General features: G+C 35.7%; 3 protein-coding genes across 3 annotated transcripts; 1 reads left to right on the top strand and 2 right to left on the bottom strand.

Moving 5' to 3' along the window:
* Positions 1-1,062: 1,062 nt before the first annotated feature.
* LOC107481567 (protein C2-DOMAIN ABA-RELATED 4) lies at positions 1,063-1,990 on the bottom strand. Its single transcript, XM_016101842.3, has 2 exons — positions 1,761-1,990; positions 1,063-1,674 (listed from the first exon to the last, which is right to left on the bottom strand). The coding sequence occupies exon 2, from the start codon at positions 1,558-1,560 to the stop codon at positions 1,063-1,065; it is 498 nt and encodes a 165-aa protein (XP_015957328.1). The 5' UTR covers positions 1,561-1,674; positions 1,761-1,990.
* Positions 1,991-5,251: 3,261 nt separating this feature from the next.
* LOC107481568 (uncharacterized) lies at positions 5,252-8,734 on the top strand. The gene is made up of 7 exons (XM_016101843.3): positions 5,252-5,300; positions 5,350-5,431; positions 5,977-6,649; positions 6,726-6,827; positions 6,953-7,018; positions 7,561-7,639; positions 7,807-8,734. The coding sequence occupies exons 1-7, from the start codon at positions 5,252-5,254 to the stop codon at positions 8,514-8,516; spliced, it is 1,761 nt and encodes a 586-aa protein (XP_015957329.1). The 3' UTR covers positions 8,517-8,734.
* A 989-nt stretch (positions 8,735-9,723) lies between these two features.
* LOC107481569 (translocon at the outer membrane of chloroplasts 64) lies at positions 9,724-16,140 on the bottom strand. The gene is made up of 13 exons (XM_016101844.3): positions 15,973-16,140; positions 15,749-15,901; positions 15,384-15,508; positions 14,500-14,625; positions 13,949-14,131; positions 13,702-13,843; positions 13,347-13,515; positions 12,751-12,885; positions 12,235-12,435; positions 11,248-11,375; positions 11,118-11,169; positions 10,675-10,744; positions 9,724-10,255 (listed from the first exon to the last, which is right to left on the bottom strand). Exons 1-13 carry the CDS (start codon positions 16,092-16,094, stop codon positions 10,173-10,175), a joined length of 1,689 nt encoding a protein of 562 aa, XP_015957330.1. The 5' UTR covers positions 16,095-16,140; the 3' UTR covers positions 9,724-10,172.
* Between the last annotated feature and the right edge of the window lie 7,281 nt (positions 16,141-23,421).

Below are 23,421 nucleotides of genomic sequence, written 5' to 3'. Positions count from 1 at the left end.
TATTTAATTAGAATTTGTTATAAAAATTAAAATATTTTTTATGCAATAATAGAATTAAAAAGATTTATTGATCAAAATAATTGGCTTAAAAATTAATACATTATTAATATTCAAAACATAACAATTGGAATTTGAACTCAAAGTCATGAAACAAAAAATATTCTAATTAGACACTAAACTAACAATTCAATTTTAAATTTAAATATATCATCATATAATACATAAAAATTTCAAATTTTCTACGGAGTCATGGCCTCCACTAATCCCCCTTTAAATCCGCCCTTGATCCTATTTGCCATCATTTTAGTAATAATATACACAACACATAAAGATAATAAAAATTATTATTTAATTTATACATTAAAATTAATTATATATTTTTATATAAATATATGTATAATTTTATTTTATTTTAATATATATTTTATACTAATAATTAATTTATTGTAAACTTAGTCTAGTTTAAAGATAATATATTATATATATAACTACTAACATTAGTGATTTCATACATTATGCATGCTAATTTCTTCGTGGCGGATAGGTTTGATATCTTTAGGCACTAATATGTTAACGTTGTCACATCAAATATATGAACTGAGGGAGTAGTTCATTATCTCGAATGGGGCGTAAATAATATTATTTATCTGGGCAATAATAAATCTGACCAAATAATTCCAAAGAGATGTAAGAATAATGTAAAGTATATGTTATATGTATTTATTAGTAAAGTTGATACAAATTGATATTTTCACGCTAGCTGATGATTGATGACAAGCTAATCAACAACCGAGCCCTTGTATACAAAAAAAAAAGAAAAAAAAAAAGAAAAAAGGACGTTCGGGCGTTCAGCAAGAGGGGCATAAATTTTAGAAAAAGGAAACGAAAAATGCAAAACACGCAATATATATAGGGAATAAAGCTATATATTGAGATCAGAGATGGCAATGCAAGTTTAGTTGTATGTATATATATATGCATGGAGTAATTAATAAAGCATGCTGCATGCATATGCATGTGATGAGATTAAAAAAAAAAAGAAAAAGAAAAAGAAAAAAGGCGTCACATGACAGATCCAGGAATATTTATCCATTGCAACTGGAGTTCAACCTCACCACATTCGACGTGTCGCAATCTAAGGACAATGTCTTGGACAATTTTGCCGTCGACGAGAGTAATACGGCTCTCCTCAGCAAGGCAGTTTTGCCTGCCAGGCTGTATTCGGGTGATTATGGTGCCCGTTGGGAGGCCTTCAGTGTTCATCTTCAATGCTTCTATGAAGGGGTGTATGTCACACTCGGCATCCCCCATGGGGTCGTCTTTCGTGAACGTGTCATGGTCATACACAGTCAGCGTGAACGGAACGCTGGGATCTTGTACGGAAAGGGTAAGCTCTTCATCCCACTCCGGGTTAACATCCTTTTTTATGACACGTGTCTTGAGTTTCTGCTTCCCCATCCTAACCACGCAGTATGGGTCACTGGTATTCACATCACGAACCGCCAGATTCACACCACGCTTGATGTGAATCCTAAGAAGCCCCATCAGGTCATTCATCATGATTATTCACTTTTCTCCCTGCAGGACTCTCTAATTTGGCGCTGATGTTGATCACAATAATAATAATAATAATAATAATCTCCTAGCTGCTCCCTCTCCGTCCTTTTTTAATATCTATTTTGTGCAACGAACAGCATAAATAAATATAAGCAAACAGAGTTGAAAATCATAATAATACTAACTAATAATATAGGGCCTACCAGAATTCTGTTAGGATGTTGCCAAGGAATAGCGGTAGTTGTGTGAAAGTGAAACCCTGTCCTGAGGGAGGGGGAGAGAGAGTTCGTTACGAGGGATATATGCAATGATAATTTAATAATTAATAATATTAATAATGAGGAGGAAAGATAGGAGGAGGGGAGGGGGCGGATATGTGGGTATGTGTGTTTTGGAGAGGAAGGAGCGGAACATCCGATTCCCTCATTCACGCTCTTCGCCTCGCTCTCAAGTCTCAACCCCTAATCCAGTAATCCCCAATTTGTACGGATAAGCGTTTACCTATTTTACTCTGTTGAAAAAAAGAAATTGAAAATCAACCAAAGAAAAATTGTGGATATATCCTAGGATGGAAAAAATTAACGTCTGTTAATTTCCTTTATTTTCTGTTATCTTAAGTGATAAATATTTTTTATTTTATATTTAAATCAACACTAGTAATTTTTTTTATTTATATTGAAAGTATTACTCTCTTAATATTCATCAAAGAATGTGTGTGATGATTAGGAAAGGAAAATGAAGTATCCATTTTTATAAATTAATTTTATGTATAAAATTACACAATGGATTTATTCATAAAAATTACATCTGTAGATTGTAGCCAAACAACAAAAATATTATGTCTACACTAAAAATTAATTATCATATATTTTTATATATATTTGTAATAATGTGTGGTCTAACAACGAAAAATGATGATTAATTTTTAATACACACCTATCATAATTGATTTAACAATATTAGTTTGAATAAGTATAAAAGAAAAATACTGAAATTTAACATTTTTCTCAATCATGGGTCATGACATCAATAATGAATTTCAAAACATTAAAAAAAATAAAACCAACAATCCAAAGTCAAGTCTTGACTGAGTGTTAGAAAAAGAACGTGTCTTTTGTTGTTTGAAACTTTGAATACAAAAAGAATAAGAGCAGAGGTCTCTACTCTCTAGTGTTATATTGTTGGGATAAGTATGATTTTGATCCCAACGTAGCGATTGAAAATTTATTTTGTCTTAAGCCTTTTTTTCGTTCTAAAATGGTCCCCAAGGTTTTAAATTGTTTTAAAATTATTTTTTTTACCAATTTTATTTTTTTTATTACCAAATTATCTTTCATTAAAAAAATTATAAAATAAAATAAATATAAAATAAATTAAAAAATAAAAAGAAGAAAGAAAGGGATACGAAGGGGGAGGGGAGAAGAAGGCCGTTCTGCCGCACCACCGCACTGCATTCCCGCTGCACCACCGCACCGCACTACCACCTTCTTCTTCTTCTTCTTCTTCCGCCGCACCACCGCACCACCAATTCTTCTTCTTCTTCTTTCTTCTTCTCCTGTGAACTTGATTTGTTTGTGAAAATTTTGAATTTTTTTTAAATTTGTTGTGGAATATTGTTATAGTTGAAATTTGTTGTGGAATATTGTTGTGAATTTATGATGATGATGATAATGATGATGATGATGATGACCATGATGATAATGTGGTGGTGGTAGGTTCTGATGGTAGTGGTGGTTCTGTTCTGGTGGTTTAGGTGCTGTTCTGATGATGATGATGATGATGTGGTGGTGGTGGTGGTGGGAGAAAACACAGCGCTGCCGAGACGGGGGAGGGGGGAGAAAGAGAAGCGGGAGGGGGTGTTGTTTCGGGAATAGGGAGAAGGGAAAGGGTCCTCTGCCTGCATTTGCGATTCAGCTTCTGTTTCTGGTTGAGGGAGGGAGGGGTATTTTTGTCCGAAGGACCATTTTACAATAAACTGAAATCTTGGGAACTATTTTGAAGCGGAAAAAAGGCGAGGGACGAAATAAATTTTCAGCCCCTATATTGGAGACCAAAATCATACTTATCCCTATATTGTTTGAAACGTTTTAGTTATTTCTTTTGATGCTGATTGTGTAGATTAAGTTGCCAAATGCTAAAATAGAATGGTAGAAAATTATGTACAGAATAGAATATATTATGTGATCGATATTAAAAAAAAAAATACTATACTCATATACTAAATACTTTTAATATTTGTATAAAAATACAATTTTTACTAATTAACTATGTATTTAAAATTTTTAATTAATAAAATAAAGAAATATATTTAATTATTGAAAAAACACCGATGTCAAAATGATATTTATTATAAAAATATAAACATAGCAAGATGTCTTTTCGAGAAATCTAACAAATCTTAAACCTACTTATGATTAGTAACTTAGACAAATACGGTCAAAAGAAATTTTAATAATATATAATTTATATAAAAAATAAACTACTATTTTTATTTACGAAAGTTAAAAATGTTAACATATCTACTTATAAAAAAAATTACCATTAGTATCTATAAAATATGAGTTTTATATAATAAAATTATCAAAACACTAAAAAATTACATAAAATTTTTAAATTATTTTTATCATTAATCATTCTCATCTACTCATCACCTTACCACTACCACCACCATTAATCCATCTTCTCTTTCTCCTTTCATTTTCTGAGTTTGTTGTCGTCGCTAGAGTCTCTCTTTCTCTCTCTCTTTCTCCTTTCATTTTGTATTGATTGAGTTATAGAAAGTGAAAGAAAATAAAAATAGAAAATCCACGGCAATGAAGAACATGGATGAGTTGGGCTACGAAAGTGACAAAGAAAAAGTTGAGAGAGGTGAAAATGACTTACGGAAGTGCTATCTTTAAAATTGTGGTGTCTCTTCTACTGTTTGAAATCACACCGCAACTACAAATTTCTCCCTTCTCAATTCATAGCATTTCCTTCTTACGTGAATCTGTCATTGTCTTCTTTATTTTTTTCTCTTTGCTTTTACTGTTGTTGTTGTTGCTTTATGTGAAGAAGATGATGATAGAGGTATAGTGGTGGTTGTGGTGGTGATAATGATGAAAAAAATGAGGTGGTGGTCATTGAACTCAATGTTTAACTAAGGTGAGGATTGCTCAATTCATTCCATTTCTCACATAACCTGTTTGAGTTTGACAATTGATTATTATAGGAGTATTAGGTGGTAGCATTCTGTTCTGAATTCAATGAAAAATTGAAAATGATGATGATAAGAGTAATTTAGAATTTTTTTAATAATTTTTTAATGTTTAGATAATTTTATTGTGCATAACCCATATTTTATAGATACAAATAGTAATTTTCTTTTTCTATGAATTGATGTGTCAACGTTTTCAACTTTCATGTGTAAAAATGATAGTTTATTCTTATATAAATTTAACAAATTATTAATAATATATATTTAAAATAAGAGCATAGTACAAATATTTTTTTCCTATATGTTATATGTATCCCCTCCCTCCCCCACCTCATATATATTTTTGAATAGTATTTTTAGAATTATTCACAGCAAACTTGTTACGTAAGTAACTTGAGATTGGTGAATTGGGCTTAAAGGATTGGTCAAAACGTCAGTGGAGGGGTCTCCAACTTGTGTATGTTCAGGAGTCGCCATCTGAATTGTGTGATTGAAAAAATGGAGGATAGTACCTGCAAAGACACTCCGATGCTTAAATTAGTAAAGGGTAAGCAGGTTTGGAATGTATTGAAACTTTGTTTATCTGAGTGTGTCAGTGTATTATAGTGGTGATCCAATAACTACCGTTGGAGTAGTTCCACTTCTGAAGGTGGATAACCGTCCATTTATCTTAGGATTGTTGGAATATTGCTTCTGAAAGTGGATAAAAAATTTTAGAGGCAGTTACTTATTTTAATAAGTGTTATCTGTCAGCTCATGTCAAGTCCGACCTCTTTCGATGAGGTCGGGTAGGTGGTGAAGGCCAATATTTGAGTTGGGCCTTTTTGTCTTACTTAAGTCTTGACTATAGTGTTGGGTCGGGGTCCTTTAATCAAATATGTGAATAACAATTTTTTAGTGTAGTTATTTTCATGTGAAGTTGTTAATTGAGAAATATTAAATAATTTGATATATTTGACTTAATTGTTATCTAAAAATTTTTAATTAACAACTTCACATAAAAGTAATTGTGCGTGAATTTGCATTATTTTTTAAAATATAATTCATGTTAAAAAAAATGATAAAAGAAGAGCTAGAAATAACAATTTAGGTGAAAACTCAGGTGAAGTTGATATCTGAGAATCATTAGATAAAAATTTAGTTAAATCAGTCAAATTATCTAACGACTCTTAAATATCAATTTTACATGAAGTCGATTGCACTTGAGTATCAACAATTTAAAGGTATGCTGAAAGCCTAAAGGTAAAAAAGGCAGACAATGGCGAAGATCTTAGCCCTTCAAGCCCAAAAATATTTGAATCCAAGCCCAAGAGCCCATTGGCAGGCACCACAGCCACAAGACTGGAGCTTCCCGCGTTAACCAATTTTCTGTTTGGCGCTGTACATAGTCAGTGCAGAATGGAGTTGGAACCATGGGCAGAGCTTGACGTCGACGACTCTGATCTCTCATCCTTTCTCCGCCCTTGCAAGCGATTCCACTCCCATTCCAATTCCGATTCCGATTCCAATTCCATCCAACACCAATCCCAATCCCAAACCCTAATCGACGCCGACTCTGCATCGCCACCGCCACCGCTCATTCCGGGTCCTGCCGGTGCCGTTCAGGCCGCCATGATGCACCGGAGATCCCGAGCTCCCCTTGAAGAGCCCCTTCTTCCCACACAAGAATTCATTCGCCGCGTCGTCCAAAACGGCCACGAAAGCGATCACGATTTCACCACGAATGCGTGGCTTTCCGCCTTCCATTTCCTTCGTTCCCTGGACAGAGAGAGTGATTCTGTGACGCCTTTGAACTCAATCAAGAAGCATCTAAATGTCGTGAGAGTGCCTTTGGTCGTAGCTGTTATCAAATCGTGCACTCCCAATGGTTTTGGAGACATGATGGTCACCCTCAAGGTTTTGCCCCTACTCTCTCGTAAACTAAACTCATGCTTTACCTACTCATATCTGAGTCTCTAAATTTTGATTTCAGGACCCTACGGGAACAATTAGTGCCAGTGTTCACCATAAAACCTTCTCCCACAGTGAATATGGGAAGGATATAACTGTTGGTTCAGTTGTAGTCCTCCAAAAGGTCAATTTCTTTGCTTGGCTCTCTGCATCCTACACATGTTGAGTTCGTTTCTGGTTCATGATTTGTATTGATCTTTTTTTACTTTTTTTGCTTCCTTGCTTGCGTGAAAACCTTCCCCAATTCAGGTGGCTGTATTTGCTCCCACTCGCTCGACTTGTTATCTCAACATAACATTGCGTAACATACTCAAGGTATGGGATCATCTATGTTTTGACCTCAGCTTTTTATCCCTTATTCTCTGTAAGTAGAAACATGGGTTTTCCATTTCTCAGCACATATCAACCGTTGAGTTGAGCCAAATTTCTCTCATATATGTGTCATATAAGGGTAGAAAATTTCATGGATTGGGTTTAGGGTATTGGGACTTGGGATTTGGACTTGTAAGTATAGTTATATAGCAAAGCTAATCTACAAAAGTCTAACCTCCATATTTACACTCGTACCTTAACTAAGAGTTAGTTAGTTTGGAACTTAAAAAATGAGGTTGAAATTTTCATGGGTGAGTTTGATTTCTAAATTTATCTATCGATCTCCTCCATTAAACTTTTACCTCCCAACATATCATTCCGTTAGTGCGGAATGTTGATGGATTGGCTTCATGAGTAAAGAAACTAATCAGTTATGTCACTACTCACTAGATTGTGATAATTGGATCCAGACTCATTCCTTTTTCCTTGAAGAATGAGGTCATTTATATGACTACATGTTGCTTCTGTTTGTTTATGCTATACAGATTTTCTGCAATGACAACGGAGTTCTATCAGGACAAATTCATCCTTCTATCTCAGCGAGGCAGACTACACCAGATATGGGTATTTACTTAATGTTTATATATGTCAGTGATATAGCTCAAGTTCCTTAATTTGGTCCTTCTTTGCCTTCGGAAGTGGTGATTCCCCCTCACTTCAATGGCTAACTGACAAGATTGAGGTCTTAGAAAATCCATATCTGCTCATTTGTTGTCTGCCTTTTGCCACAGAAAGGCATGAAGAACCAAGGACGCTGGGCAATACATTCTCTCTGTCAGAGAAGGAAAGAACTGAAGATCACAGAATAGAATCAAGGCTCGTTGCAAGAGAAGGGCATGAAAAGTCAAGGATGCCTGCTGAGACATTCTCTCTACCACCAGAAAGAACTGAAGGAATCTTGATTGGTAATAGGTTAGATTCAAGGTTTCTTACAGAAGAAAGACATGAAGAGTCACGGATGATGGACAATACATTTGCTCTGCCACAGGAAAGAACTGAAGGAATCATGACTAACCTCAGCTTAGGCTCAAAGTTTATAGAAGGAGTAGATATTCACAAACAAATGGGAGAAGATTTAGTTGTACCAAGCTGTCACTCTGATGATGGAAACAACAGAAACCAAAAATCTGTTTTCGAAAGAGAGAACTTATCATTTAAACAGGATAATGTTCGACCTGAAGAAGTAACCTGTGGTGATGGGCTCCAAACTGAGTTGAACGGCCAGCACAATCCACCTAAATCAGCTGAAGGAGACAATCTAAACCTAGCATGCAGTGCTCGAGACGGTGGTTCTTTAACAAAAAATTCGATTCATATATCTGCTGGTGTAGAAACCGAGGTAAAAAACCACTTAGAAGGACAAAGAGTGATCTCAAATCCACAAAATACAATTCCGCATTGGACAGACGAACAGCTGGATGAGCTTCTAGCATTTGATTGAGACGATGATTTTGTTTGTCGATCGTCCAAGCAAACGTTAGCTTAAGACGAGATGACGATCTCCAAGTTCTTTCTCTCTTGTGTAAATGTTTCCATACGAATATATTCTGGAACACGGGCATCTTTCTAATCCCAGTGAGGTTACCGTCTTACTGACCTTGTTGAAATCTGCCATTGATGTTCCAGATTTCTATTACGTAACAATACACTTAAAGTTCATTCATTAAGGTAGCGTTTGTTTTCAGGTACTGACTGAGAGACTGAGACTTAGTATCGTGTTTGTTAGTTCAGAGACTAGTACTAAAATTTCTGTCTCTGTCTCTAAAATTTCAGTATTTCAGTACCTCTAAAAAGTAGGGACACAGGAGACTGAAATTTTTAGAGATGGAGATTGAAACTTTAATAACATTTTATACGTAAAATATTTTCATTTCAATTAATTAATTTCAATTTTACCCTTTGTGCAAATTAAATTAGAGTTTCATTCTTGTTTCAATTCCTATCTTCCATTTGCACCAAACAGAATACTGAGATTTGTTTCAATCCCTGTCTCTTAGCCTCAGTCTCTCCACCAAAAGCTACCTAAAATTTTCACCCATTAACTTCCCAAGTCCCAAGTTCCAACTAAGCCTGAGCATGGGTCAGTTTGATTCGGATTCAAGATAAAATTAAAACCAAACCGATTAAAATGTAATTGGTTCGATTTGATTCAGATTTATATTTTTTTGTATATATACCCAAACCAAACCAAATCAATTAAGTTCGGATAATTTGAAATCCGATAACTTTGAAATTCATAAAAAAACCAAATTTTTATCTTAAAAATTCAACAATAACATCAATAGAAATAATCTAAACATGTTAAAGACTAAATACATTAAAAACTAAACTCATTAAAATCTAAACATATTAATAGTGAATAATCTTTGTCTAATGAAATTATAAATTTTTTAATTAAACATCAATTTTTTTATTTAATTAATATATGATCGAGTTCACGGGTTGGTTCAGGTTCCGCACCCCCAAAACTAATACCCGAACCAATCACAAACAAAAACCATCGGTTTGATTCGAGTTAAACCCAATTACTCGTTGGTTCCAAAACCAATTTAATTGGTTCGATTCGGGTTCGGACAAGTAATCAGGTATCCACTGCTCGTGGTCCCCCCTAGTTCCAACTAAATGCAACCCAAGGAAAAAAGCGCAGATGCACAATAAGCAACATAGAATTATTGATTGGGAAAAAGCATCCAACTTACTTGACTAATATCTGATACTATATTACAATACAACTAAATTAACCGTGGTCAAAATTGGGGATCCTTCTAGCAAATAGAAATAACACGTCACTGTGTCAATAACACCTAAGAATACACGTTTCAAGTTTCAACGTCTATAATTAGCCTTTGCCGTGAACAACAAAAGAATCATCATCATTTTTTCCGCAAGAAACCACATATCAAATTACTCCTGTGTGATTATCGCACTGCAACTAGGACCGCATACCAATCAATCATTTCAAGGCCTAAATGGTTCTGGGGTATTACTGTCCATCCCTACAAAGACCATTAAGATCACTTACTCCCTACCCCCAAGTCCCCAACCCCTTCTCTTTTGTCCTTCTTCGACCTTGTGTTCAAATTTCACAGCCATAAGCCTACTGGAATAGCTTCCTCAGCCTTTCAGCAGCTGCAGCTGCCCTTTTGTTCGTTGGCTCAAGCACAAGGGCATATTTAAAATCTGCAGAATAAATTTAATGTTATCGACATGTAATTAGGATTAACACAAGAAACTTATTTAGACATACACACATGTAATTGTCTAATACTACAACAAATTTGACAATTCAAATGCAATTTCACCACAAACATTGAATTTCAAGCATAGGAACGGTTCAATCTTCAGCAAAACATAATGTTTTAAAACCCATCTCAAAATTAAAAGAAATACTTGGAAGTATAGTCGAAGCACATAAATAAAGAAATAAAAACAAATTAAATCCATTTACTACCTAGTGGTTGGGGATCAATCTTATGTATGATGTACATGTATGTGTAAAATAATACTCCAGAATGGACATCTACCATGAATGTCAGAAGGGATGAAAGAAATGATATTGACAAGGTTCTCATAAATGTTAGAAGGAGGAAATATCTTACCATCAATTGCATCCTTGTAGAAGCCTAGCATCTCTCGAGCTGTGCCTCTACGGAAATAGGCCTTTACATTCTGTGTAAAATGAAGGTATTGAAGGGATGTTACCAACAAATTGCTTGATAATCATGCTCAATGCTCAATTATTCATTGCAAGTATCAACTGATGAAGAAGCAGAGCTACTAAATCTCTCTTTCTCGAAGCTTTTAATTATTCGTGTCATAGCAAAGTAGATAAATTTTGTAAACCATGGCATGCACCCAATATACAATGTAAATATCTTCAGAATTACAAAGAATCTTATTCTATTTTGCCACAAAATGTCATCCATGCATATGCCAAGAAGTCTACGAGTTCTTGCATAATCTATGACGACAAATCATCAGTCACAAATCACAATGACATCATACACTTCCAAGTTCAACATTATCTGAAAACAACACTCACCTTTTTGTCGAGGTTAATTGCTTTTGTACAGTCTGCCTCAGCTTGGAGATAACTGGATAAGCCAAGAAAAGAACATCAAAATGTTTGTAATACAATTTTGAGAAGAAAATTAGCAAGAGTGAGAAGCTACCTCCCATGTTCTAGATAAGCCTGAGCCCTATTACTGTAGTATGTTGCATTATTGCCACTAAGTTTGATAGCTTCTGAATAAAACCCAATGGCTTTCTGCCACTGCTTATCTTTGTAGGCCTGGTTTCCCTGAATCATTAAGTGATGAGGAAAAAAGAGGGATTAAGGAGAAGAACATGAACAAAGTGAGAAATAATGATAAAATGAATCAGGAGATCAATAAAAACTCCAGGAGCTGCTTATGAAAACCAACCAGTTCAATGATCAAATATACTTATCCAAGTACAGAAATAATAGCAGATACACCTTATTGGCTTAAGGCTTACAAAGAATCTTTTGAAAAATTTAAGTGCAGAAGTTATTGCAGATATTTCTTTAAGGACTGAAGGCTTACAAAGAATATTTTGAGGTTACCCATGGTGATGAGAGGACCTACACAGATAATATAAAATAATTTTATGATAGTTCAGCTTTTCTGACTATTTATGGTTTGACATGTTTGAATAGACAAGGTTAACACCTAAATTCCCATCAAAGTTTGAGTTCAACATTTATGGAGAACCAAAAGTTCACTTTTCAGTTTGAATAGTTCTGTCATACAGCATCATCATGAAGATTCCGCGGATTGATAACCAAGTTTGTGCTACAGGAAAAATGCTAAGAGCACGGTGATCAGAAATTCATCAATTAATTGCAGTAGAATTGTCTCCATGGCTCCATACAAGATACAGGCAGAAGAGAAGGAAGGTATACACTTAAAGATGTTAACCATAGCTGAGAATCTTATATGTACTAGATGAATGTTGTAAATATTCATATGAATGCATCAACATCACATAAAAAATACACCGCAATATAGGAACCACACCACAAACTTAAAAAAAAAAAGGCATGCTAAACTACATTAATTTATAAATAAAAGATCACATCACACAACCATAATTGAAACAAATACTGAATATATCCTCTGTTCACATAACAGCAATACCTTCTCTTTTGCTATTTCAGCAGACTCTTCCTTACTGACAACATTTCTTGATGATTTAGCCTTGGAAGCAACATCTGCCTGCTCTTGAAGAGTTGTATACATGGTTTCTAGAGTCTCCAGTAGAAAGAGATCATTACCATGACGAGCTATTAAGGACACTGAAACAGGACACTTATCATAAAATCCTAGTGGAATAGTGACCTGAAAGGATAAAACAGCAGAATATAGAGAAAAGTTGAATAGCATGGTCAGAAAAGCGACTAAAAAGAGCACCAGATGATGACTTGAATTTTTTTTCCCTTGGCATGGTAAAAATTTGGGTTTTTGCTGGCAAGTGCGGAAGTGCCAACACATCTTAAGGTTACTCATGATAGAAACTTCTAAAATATTTTTTATATATAAATTCTTTGAAAACTTGGAACATTCTAGTTTTCAACTATAGATTTCTACATTAGAAACCTTAACATGTACACTAGTCACCAAGGGCACTTATTAACCAAACCTGAAGAATTTTACCTGACAGCAACCTGACAAGCTAGCAATACTAAGCAGTCTAAATGCACGGCTTTGATAATCCTCTGACTGGATCTCCTTCCCACCCAATTTTGGAGGAGGATCAGCTACAGTTGGGATCACCAAAATTCCATCATCCTTAAAAGCATCAAAACAAATTATACTCGGCACAATCATGTTTAATATATCAAGACTGCTTTTTTATAGAAAAATGAATTTGATTTTGGTATGACTGGACTATAAATTCAGTAACTTGTTTAGAATGGTATCTGTTCTCAATCTGTGTTTTTTTAAGTGACCTTTTTCCCTAAGTTTGCGGAAATTCAGCAAAATTTAATTTTGAACAATCACACACTATTATGCACTCCCTTTGGGAGAGGCATTCCCCCGAACCCTGAATAGCGAAAGCGGGATGCTTGTGCATCGGGTACCTTTTTTTTTTCGCACTATAAGCATTTGTAAGATAGCAACAGAATTTGAAGATAAATTTGACTGTGGACTTGGAGATGCAGCCAAATTAAAGATCAAATCCACTTCGAAAACTTATGTTAAATTAGGACTTGACAAAAGTTGGATACAGAGAGGGATACAATCATTACCTTCAAAAGCATATTTAGAGCAGCACGCATGTCACTTCTAACAGATTTGGACTTTTCTATCTCTGCATCGGATACCTCAAACTTTCCATGTAATTGTGCTGAGACAGCTGGATGAAGATCGGGGTTTACTGTGTTCGTCCATTCATCATGCTTAAGTTTGAATTCATGCCTGTACAATAGGTTGATAATAATCACACTATATAACTGACGACTTCCACAGATGTGATTAATACACACCAAATGAAAATGAAAAGTTCAAACGACATTGAAAAGCAACTTATTCTTGTTAATCAAGTGCTTACCGTAAAAGTTACAAATTATAACAGTATTTTCACGTCACAAAAAAACAACTAACCTTTGTAGGAATTGAGCAATGTTGGCAAGTAATTTTAATGAAGATTTCAGTTCACCATTTGTATTCTGGTTAGAGTGCTCCTTCAAGCTAGGAACTTTAGCACTTATATAGTCCTCAAGATTTATGTGCTTCAATACTTGCCCTAAGACAACCAATGTTTATAAGTTATTGTTCTGTTAGTTAATAAGCAACAAAATTTAGCTTAAAAACAACACACACACAAGAGCAAACACCCTGCAGGACATACTTCCAAAAAGCTTCTCAGTGGCTTTGATCACCACCTGCAAACTCCTTTCAAGAGGAACATTTAGATGCTGAAAACAATCATCAGCTACAACTATCTGCCGGGGATTCCGGTGAGTTACAAATGGTGCTTGTAAGAGTACATGGCCAACACGACACAAAATATGAGGATCCTTAGCAAACAAACCTGTAAAGGGCATTTCAGAATTAAAAAGAAATAGAGAAATGCAGAAACGACATAATAAAAGGATCCATATTGATAAACCAAAACAATGACAGTAGCTATACAAGAAAGTTAAACAAAAAGTAACCTTAATAGAACATTTATTTTCTCCACTGCTTGATCTTTCAACCAAGTGAATTTACTAATTTTAAAAACAAATAAATGAACATGAGGTTTAAATGAAAAGTGATTATAAGATATATTTTCTCGTCTGGTTGATCTTTCAGCCAAGAAAGTATACTAATCATTCCAAATAAATAAATAGATGTAACAGCCACCGATATACACATGCTCAAAGATCAGATCATAATATATAATTGGATCATTCATACCAATAGTATCTAGACTTGTTGAAATAGGTATAATTCCCACATGAGGAACAGCACCATATGAAGGTCGAAATCCTAGAATGCCACAAAACCCAGCAGGCACTCTCACCCCACCAACAGTATCAATACCTGTTAGATATGGTGCAATAAATCAGCATTGGTCAATATTATACAAAACTTATATTGTAATACTAAACAAAAATAACAAATATAGAAGGAATACACTTTCACTTTTGAATTGAAAATATCCTGAGTGGCTGTAAGGCGGTAACAACAACACCTCCTTTTAGGGCTAGATAGGATCAATTATCTGAAACTAAATGACAACACCATTCCTATCATAGCCACGTATATAGGCAATCCACTTACTTCTTAATGGATTTATCAATATTTTCTTGGACACCCTCTACCTCTCTCTACTGGGCTACCCATTCTACTCATGCTGGAGCTTTTATAGATCGTCAAGTTACCTGAACAAACAACTAGTCAAGATTCTATCATCTTTTTCACAACTAACTGCTATCAAAACATACGGAGTAGAATAATAACTCCACTCCTTTAAAATCCATTGCACTCCACACCTTAACTCCCATCAATCCAAAATAGCCCAAACATGAACCATGTCTGAACCTTTAATGTCTTAAACATCTTTGTGAAGTACTTTCTGCATGAATCTAGACTGCAACTAAGAAAACCCTATTCTTGATTCTAAGAACAAATACAAGAGCAAGGGATGCACCAAGCCTTCATAAAAATAATATTATAGAAGGAACAAAGGCACCGGCACACAAAAATAAAAAAGTGCCCAGAAAAGTTGCTTGACGTCATGGAAGTAGATACTATGTATGCTAAAACTATTGGAGTGAAAAAGACATTAAGATGCTCACCCAATGAAAAATCCACAAAATTGGCGGCAACAGCCACAGCAGCCCCACTAGAGGATCCACCCGGTACACGAGCAGGCACAGAAGGATTGGTTGGCGTTCCATAATGCTTATTTTCACCACTGATACTGCAAATAAGGATGCCCAAAACAACTTGTTTTCACTCAAATGCGTAATGTTAGGAAGAAATTATAATCACACAATACCGTGCAGCAGTGCATGTCATGTTGTTTACTATTTCATAACCCCAGGAAGGCCAAGAGTGGTATGCTAAGTCATCGACAAGAGTGGTACCAAGCATAGACTTAGAGTTATGAATCGCATAGACTTAGAGTACAAGCAACATAATAATAGGAAACGTTACGAACCCGTATGCTAGGTCATCGACAAGAGTGGTACCAAGGCAGGTCGCACCGCCTTCAACGAGAGCGGAGACTACGGGAGAAGTGGAAGAAGCAGCTTCATGGGTGCGTGCCCAATCAGGATGCCCGAAAGTGGAGACGTGTCCCTCTATGTCAAATCTGGTAAGTAATCAAGTATGTAAGTCAAGTCGAGAGAGAGAGAGAGAGAGAGAGAGAGAGAGAATGAAAACATAATCTGAATGAAAGCGCCCAAATCCTGTCTGACAGTGTGCTTGAGCTTCCTGGTAAGAAGCAAGATGCCGGCGATACCCAGCCCCAGCAGCACCCAAACATTCGCCGATTGAGAAGCCATCAATCCTAATGTACAAGGAACAAACAAAGATAGGATTGGCAATCCAGCCTAGCCTAACCTAACAGTAATAGCTATTCAGCTGCGTATTATGCTAACAGTGACCAAACTGACCATCCAAGCCTAACTAATTTGTGAATTGTGGATATGAGAATGGGGACTACTTCCTCTTCTTTATTCTTCTTCTATCTCTTCCCCTCGCCTCGCATCCGCCGCCTTTCTTATTCTTCTCTTCTTCCTATCCAGTATATAAGTAAAAACCTCTTTTCAAATATCAATTTATCATACAAATTACTAATTATTATTCCTCAATATTTTATACTAATTCTTAACATTTTACAATGACTTTGTCTTCTCGGGAAATAAAGTTATGAAACAATTACCACTACTTCTTCTGACTTAGATGATTTGTATCTGTACCAAATAAGAAGATTATTATAATTTATTATTTTTTATTAAATAATTATTAATATTAAAAATATGAATTAAAATATATTATTTAATTAAATTAAAAAAATTAAATTAATAATTAAAAATAATAACAAAAAATAATAAATTATAATGTGCCTTAAATTTTTCTTATATTAAGTGTTATAAAATATAATAAAATTATTTTCCATTATTAACATTTAAATTCAGTATCAATTTCTTAAAAAAATACCTATTAAATGTGGGCCGCAGATTCCTTACTCCATATTTCATATGGGAGTATCATTAACCCATCTAAAAATAATTATGAATTGAACCCCATTTTTTATTTTTAAAACAAGTAATAATTAAAAATTGACCCCATGTTTATTAATTTTTTTTTACACGTTTTTTCTCTTTTATTTTGATCTGAGATTCAAAGTGAGCCATTTGTTCTGGTAGGATTTTGTCCTTCTTTCAACCACTATTGCGATTGTCTCTTCCTCTCCCTCTGCCGTCTCTCTCGTTCGTCATCTTCGCCGTGCAACCAGCTTCCCCTGCCGCTGCGCAACCCGCTGTTCTATTAGGTGCCATCTTCACCGTATCTCTTGTATATGATATATTTGATTGCTTCTTTCCAAACTCAGATTCTATTTACTTTATTTTGTTTTATTGCTTTTCCATGGCAATTTTTTTGTGAATTTGAATGAAGTTTAATTTCAATTTGTGTTTGATATATGTTAGAGGAAACTTTGTTTCAATTATTTATCAGTGATTCTATTTTTCTTCTATTTTTCGGGTTCATAAGTGTTCTTTCTTCTTATATATTAAAACAATTCTGAGTCATCACCCCAGGTGTATTGGTGTCATGAAAATGTGATAGGCTAAAATGAATGTATATAGGAAAATATAGGAACCAAAGACCTTATTAAGCCATAATTGTAGAATTGTGATGAATGTTAATTCAGAGAATGATATGACTGGCAATGAATGCATTAGAGAGAAAGTTGGAGTTCCATTTATTTCGGAAAGATGGTAGAATTAAATGATTAGATTATATGAGAAGATTTGTAGAATCTTTAAGAGGAGCAGTAGATCAGATGAAGGGCATCCAGACAGGTAATCGTAGAAAAATAAAAATTATAGATAAAACCATAAAGAAAGTCTAAATTAAATGGTTGCCTTTAGACATTGTTCATGCGTAGCTGATTCAATTTTTAGCAAAAGGTTTTGTTCTTGCTATTGTACATGTTGGTTTTGGGCGGTGTGAATGTTAGTTACCAAAATGAAGAAATTAGAAACAAAAATGATGGATCTTAAAATTTTTCATTATCTAATAAATGATTGATCTTAAAGTTTAGCTGCATTTATTTAATATTGTGTCACATGGTATGAAAAATAGAATACAATGTAACTGAATATTTATTTACTTTGTATGATTTTGATAAGAAACAACCTAAGCTTGAGTTATATGTACAGATTGTATTGCTTGTAGGGGATGACCCTTCACAACACATTTGATATCATACATAAGATAATTTGCAAATAAAATTAATCTTTTAGGTGAACTAAAATTAATGATGATATAGTGGTATGTGAAAAGAAAATGTGTAGCCTGTGTACATAGCTCTTGGGTAGTTGAATTTTTCTTGTGTCTGAGTGCCATTGAGCTGGAATTTTAGGCGAATCTCTTTATCAGATGTGCAAAGCGATAAAGGAAATTCGTCAGTAACGTTGATCAGCTTTCTCCTAGAGTTGATGGTGTAAAGCTATCAATAACGTTGACCTTCATAGTTTAATGAGGGTGACAAAATAGCGTCAGTATTGTAGCTTGAGGTTTCTATGATAGCTTTTGATTCTATTATAGCTCAACTGGTTGTGTTAAGTTGCTTGAATTCCTTCTCCCTCTCCTTCTCTCCACCCCTTTCTCTTATTTTCGTCTCTGGCCACCTATGGTTCAAGTGGCACCCATATTGCCTTACTATTTCGAGGTGAAGCGTTTTTCATTTTGTTTTTTTTTAAAAGAAAATTTTAAGGGAGTTTTTTCACAACGGTTAAGTTGTTTCCACGTGAACTCAAGCTTTAGAATCAGCCAACCACTGATGCTTATATCAGATTAGGCTGCCTACATTACACCCTTTGGGGTGCAATCCTTCCCCAGATCTTGTGTAATGCAGGATGTTTTGCAGCGGGGTGTCTTTTTTTTGTTGGGAAAAAGGGGTGAAGGTTGTGGTAGGCTTAGAGAAGGGGGGTTGAATCTATGTCTTCCTTTGGTTTGCTGTTTTCACCCCTTTTAAAGCAAAGTTACAAATCTGATTCTGTTTGAACTCAGCAGCGGAAATTTATGAGACAAATTATTTTTGTCTCATGAATATCAGAAAACAGAACATGACAGAGAAGAAAAAGCTAACACCAGCATATATCCTGGTTCGGTTGCTTTGTGCTATGCAACCTACATCCAGTCTCCTCCACAACTATGGAAGAATTTCACTATAGTTAACAGTATTACATACACCAATTTCACACTCAAGTTCTAACCTAACTTGACATTGGCTATGCTAACACTCAACTATTCACTCTTATTGCTATCCCAACTAAGAAAGGGTTACCAAACAGGCACAAGATACAAGACACTTAATCAACCTATAGAAATCTGAAAATAACTCTAGGCTTTTCTCTAAAGTGTATCTCTCAGCCTTTTTCAACTCTTGGCTTTTTCTCAAGCTTTCTCACAATGCCTTTTCTCTCAAGAAATTACAGAAAGATAAGCTTAAAAAAATACATCACAATCAGTAAAACATGAAGGAGATTGACTTCATCAACAGCCTCTGTGCTATGCGAAAAACCAGATTAGCAAGCCTCTGATTCAGTTCTTCATACTGGCGGAATGCACCTTTGATTAGGTTACACTGTCCAGTTAGTTGAACTTCTTCAAAGAGCTTTCTCAGAACAAACACTTCAGGTTCACTGGTTTTCTCTCCTTGCTGCTGAATGAACAGCAAGCTCCTTTTTATCTTCATGCACGTTCCTTGGTTCTTCATCCAAGGTCAACACCTTGAGCCTTGAGCTTCACCAACTCACAAGCTCACTTTTTCTTCTCAATCATCAAAGTGGAACCTTTCCTTCTGACTTTTCCAACTTGACCGAAAGCCATGAAGGAGTAACCGAAATAACTTGACCGAAAGCCATGAAGAAGTAACCGAACTTGTTTTCCAATGATCAACCAAATCTGAACCCTTGAATACCAACTTGGTCCCCAAGTCTTGATTAAGACCGTAGATACACAGCAGAATAGGGCAGAGAACAAATTTCCCTTCAAGGCCATTTTCGGATAGAGCAGAGAGTAGGAAAGAAAGGATGAAGATCTGATGCATGCAAGATGATATGATTCACCTTTCTTAAGCTTGATTTAGCTTGGGATTTCAGTTTTAGCTTCTGTGCTTCAAGCTTCAATTCTCTCTCTCTTGCTTCTTTGGTTAAAGGCTTATGGAAGAAGCTCTTTCTCTTTCTTACTTTTCTGAAGTCTTGATATGACCTGATTTGAGAGGAGAGGAACGTTGCCTTGGTTGGAGAAAGATGGTGGGAAATTGAAAACAATTTCAAGCTTGGATCTCCCCCTTAATGACAAACATGATTTAAGCAATAATCAAAAGGAAATAAGTTTGAGTTAGGTTTAGAAAACTCCCTTTGATTTTTGTCATATGCTTTTATTTTGCTCCCCCTTTCTTTTTCAAGATTAGCTCCCCCTGGATTTATGCTTTCCTCTTTGTTCCTGTTTATGCATTGTACTTAAAGAAAGCACAATAAAGAGCTATACACATTTATCTTGTCTAAGAGATATCAAATGAGCAACATCACATAATCAGCCCATGTGAGATCTAATTTTAGTGCAGCAATTAGACAAAAATTCGAGAGAACTACTAGTAGCTGCATCAACATCACAAACTGCATCAACATCACAAATACCCATCATTACTCCCCCTTTTGTCATCAAGGGTGGACAACTCAAAGGGTCAGCAAAAAACATCAATGCAAATCCTGCAAGGAAAGGTTAGATAGTAGTTCAAAAGTTCTAACTAAACCAACAAAAGTGCAGCAGTATTTAGAGTTATTACAGTCATCCAAAAAATAAAAAAAGTTCAACAGATGCAGAATAAATAAAATTCATGAGACAAAACGAGAGCAGCAGCAGCAGTCTTCATGAGACAAATTTTAGGCATCAGAACCATCTTCCGAGGCATCACTCTCTTCAACATCAGTGGCAATGTCTTCATCATTGTTAAGGTTATCAATGAAGGTCATGAGCACAGCCACCCTATCCCTTGATTTCTTCAGAAAGTTCTCATGCTTGCTAGCTAACTTCCTTTGTTCCTTGCTCATGGCAATCATGTGATTTGATTGAGATACAAACTCTTGAGCTACATCCTTGACCACATTTAGCCGAGTGGATTTCTTCCCAGTGGAAATGGAAGTACCCTCGGTGGAAGGAGCAGGAGAATCCTCAGGGACACAGTCCTCATCTTCATCATCTAGGACGACTCTTTCAGATCTAGTGGGTCCTTTGTTCTGTTTCACTGAACCACCCCCCTTTAGGTATGAATGTCTATTTTCATATTTCTCATTGGTCAAGTCAACACCAAAATGCTCAAATATGCAAGTTAGAAACATGCCATAAGGAAGAGCTTTGTCCTTTTCACTTCTAACAGAATCAAACATGTATCTAACCATCAAATATGCAAATGAAATTTCAGTTTTGGTGAGAATGGCATATAAAACAAGAGTATCAGTGTAGAAAACCCTTTGATATAAATCACTTTGAGGAAGTATAATGTGGTTGACCATTCGGTGTAACTGAGCACGCTCATATTCCAGGGCTTTGTGAGTAGGTGTGATGCCATCAATTAAAGAAACATGTTCACAAATGTGAGCCAATGCATCAAGATAAGAAATTCCAACACCTTCATCCCACTTAACCGAAGTGTAAGCACAAGGCCCAACATCAGTATACTTCAATGCATCACTGACAGTTTCATTATTTAAAAAGATGTCTCTGCCCTTAACATAAGAATGCACACTTCCTTCATGATAAGTCATGTTCGCATAAAATTCTTTGACCAACTGAGGATATACAGGTTTTTTGATGTCAAAAAGGTGATTCCAGTCCAAAAATTCCAAGTTTGCAACAAAAGGAAAACCTTTCTTTTTCAAATCAGGTAAGTCAGCCAGAAAAGATGGACATAGAGTACGGTACTTAATAACTCCACTTTCCTTTGGATGAACTTGGTTTCGATGAACCTGGCTTGGATGGTGTGACTTTCGGTGGTGGCGTTGGCTTGGCAGAGGCAGGGAACCTTGGAGTATTTTTGGTTCGAGCCATGGGGTCACAGCGAGGAGGAGAGGTAGGAGGTGAAGGAGAAGGGGTAAAGGTTTGGTCTTGAGAGCGAGTGGAAGGCTTTGTGGGTAGTTTGTAAATCTTCTCACGAGGAGCCCTTTTTGCAATGACTTTCTTCCTCATTTTGGTTAAAATGATGCTTTTGATGAAAGGGAGATAGTGGTGTGAGAGGGAGGAAACCGAAGGGTTGAGGAGAAGTTATGGAGGGAAGAGAGGGAGTGTTGGTAACCGTACCCAAAAGCAATTTTCCAAAACCATGCAACTGCATCATCATTTGAAAAGACTTGACAAGACATGACCTCATAAAAGAGAAGATCTTATTTGATTTTTTTTTTAAAAAATAAAACAGGAAATTAATTTTAAATTTTGAATGGCAATCAGAATTAAATTGAAATTCATTTTGGACCAAAGTCAAAAATTAAAACAAAACCTTTGTTCGGGCCATAAACAAACTTTTAATGAAAACTTTAACACACAAGTAAGAATGTAACATTCACATTGGGCCCAGATGTGGTTTGAATTAGTGAAACATATAGGACTACCCAGATCTGAATTGATGTTGGCCCAGATTGATTTTTCACTTGCTATGAGCCCAGAACACGCTATTTTGAAGGAAACATTCATCATCTGCCCAAAATTGTCTCATACCTGTTCAACAACAACAACAACAACAAAGCCTTATCCCACTAAGTGGGGTCGGCTACATGAATCAAACGACGCCATTGTGCTCTGTCATGTATCATGTCTACAGAGAGACCGTTTACATGTAGATCTCGTTTCACCACCTCATGGATGGTCTTCTTAGGTCTTCCTCTGCCTTTCGCCCTTTGTCCATCTTCCATCTCATCCACCCTCCTGACTGGATGTTCTATCGGTCTTCTTCTCACATGTCCAAACCACCTGAGACGCGATTCAACCATCTTTTCCACAATGGGTGCTACTCCAACTCTCTCCCTTATATCTTCATTCCTTATTTTATCCAATCACGTGTGACCACTCATCCATCTCAACATCTTCATCTCTGCCACACTCAGCTTATGTTCGTGCTCTCCTTTAGCCGCCCAACACTCCGTACCATAAAGCATAGCCGGTCTTATAGCGGTGCAATAGAATTTACCTTTAAGTTTTAAAGGCACTTTTTTGCCGTGTATAAAACTAGACGCACTCTGCCATTTTGACCAACCTACGTGGATCCTATGATTTACATCTTGTTCAATCTATCCATTATCCTGTATGATGCACCCAAGATACTTAAAACTTGTAACTTTTCGTAGGATGTTCTCTCCAATTTTCACCTCTATATTGGAGTTTTCCCTTCTAAGACTGAACTTACATTCCATATATTCCGTCTTGCTACGGCTTATGCACAGACCATACACTTCTAGAGCTTCTCTCCATAACTCCAACTTCTTATTTAAGTCTTCCCTTGACTCTCCCATAAGAACGATATCATCGGCAAAAAGCATGCACCATGGCACAGGCTCTTGGATGTGCTCTGTGAGTACTTCCAAGACTAATGTGAAAATGTAT

Source organism: Arachis duranensis, chromosome 3, assembly GCF_000817695.3.
Source record: "Arachis duranensis cultivar V14167 chromosome 3, aradu.V14167.gnm2.J7QH, whole genome shotgun sequence".
In the NCBI taxonomy this organism is placed as follows: Eukaryota; Viridiplantae; Streptophyta; class Magnoliopsida; order Fabales; family Fabaceae; genus Arachis; species Arachis duranensis.
This window is presented reverse-complemented; position numbering and strand designations above follow the sequence as displayed.

Coding starts and splice junctions, on each gene's coding strand:
- LOC107481567 (XM_016101842.3), bottom strand. CDS start 1,560: ATGATGAATGACCTGATGGGGCTTCTTAGGATTCACATCAAGCGTGGT.
- LOC107481568 (XM_016101843.3), top strand. CDS start 5,252: ATGGAGGATAGTACCTGCAAAGACACTCCGATGCTTAAATTAGTAAAG. Junction 7,019..7,560: donor CATTGCGTAACATACTCAAG/GTATGGGATCAT, acceptor TATGCTATACAG/ATTTTCTGCAATGACAACGG. Junction 7,640..7,806: donor GCAGACTACACCAGATATGG/GTATTTACTTAA, acceptor CTTTTGCCACAG/AAAGGCATGAAGAACCAAGG.
- LOC107481569 (XM_016101844.3), bottom strand. CDS start 16,094: ATGGCTTCTCAATCGGCGAATGTTTGGGTGCTGCTGGGGCTGGGTATC. Junction 12,436..12,750: donor GCTTGTCAGGTTGCTGTCAG/GTAAAATTCTTC, acceptor TTATCCTTTCAG/GTCACTATTCCACTAGGATT. Junction 10,256..10,674: donor CTACAAGGATGCAATTGATG/GTAAGATATTTC, acceptor TTTATTCTGCAG/ATTTTAAATATGCCCTTGTG.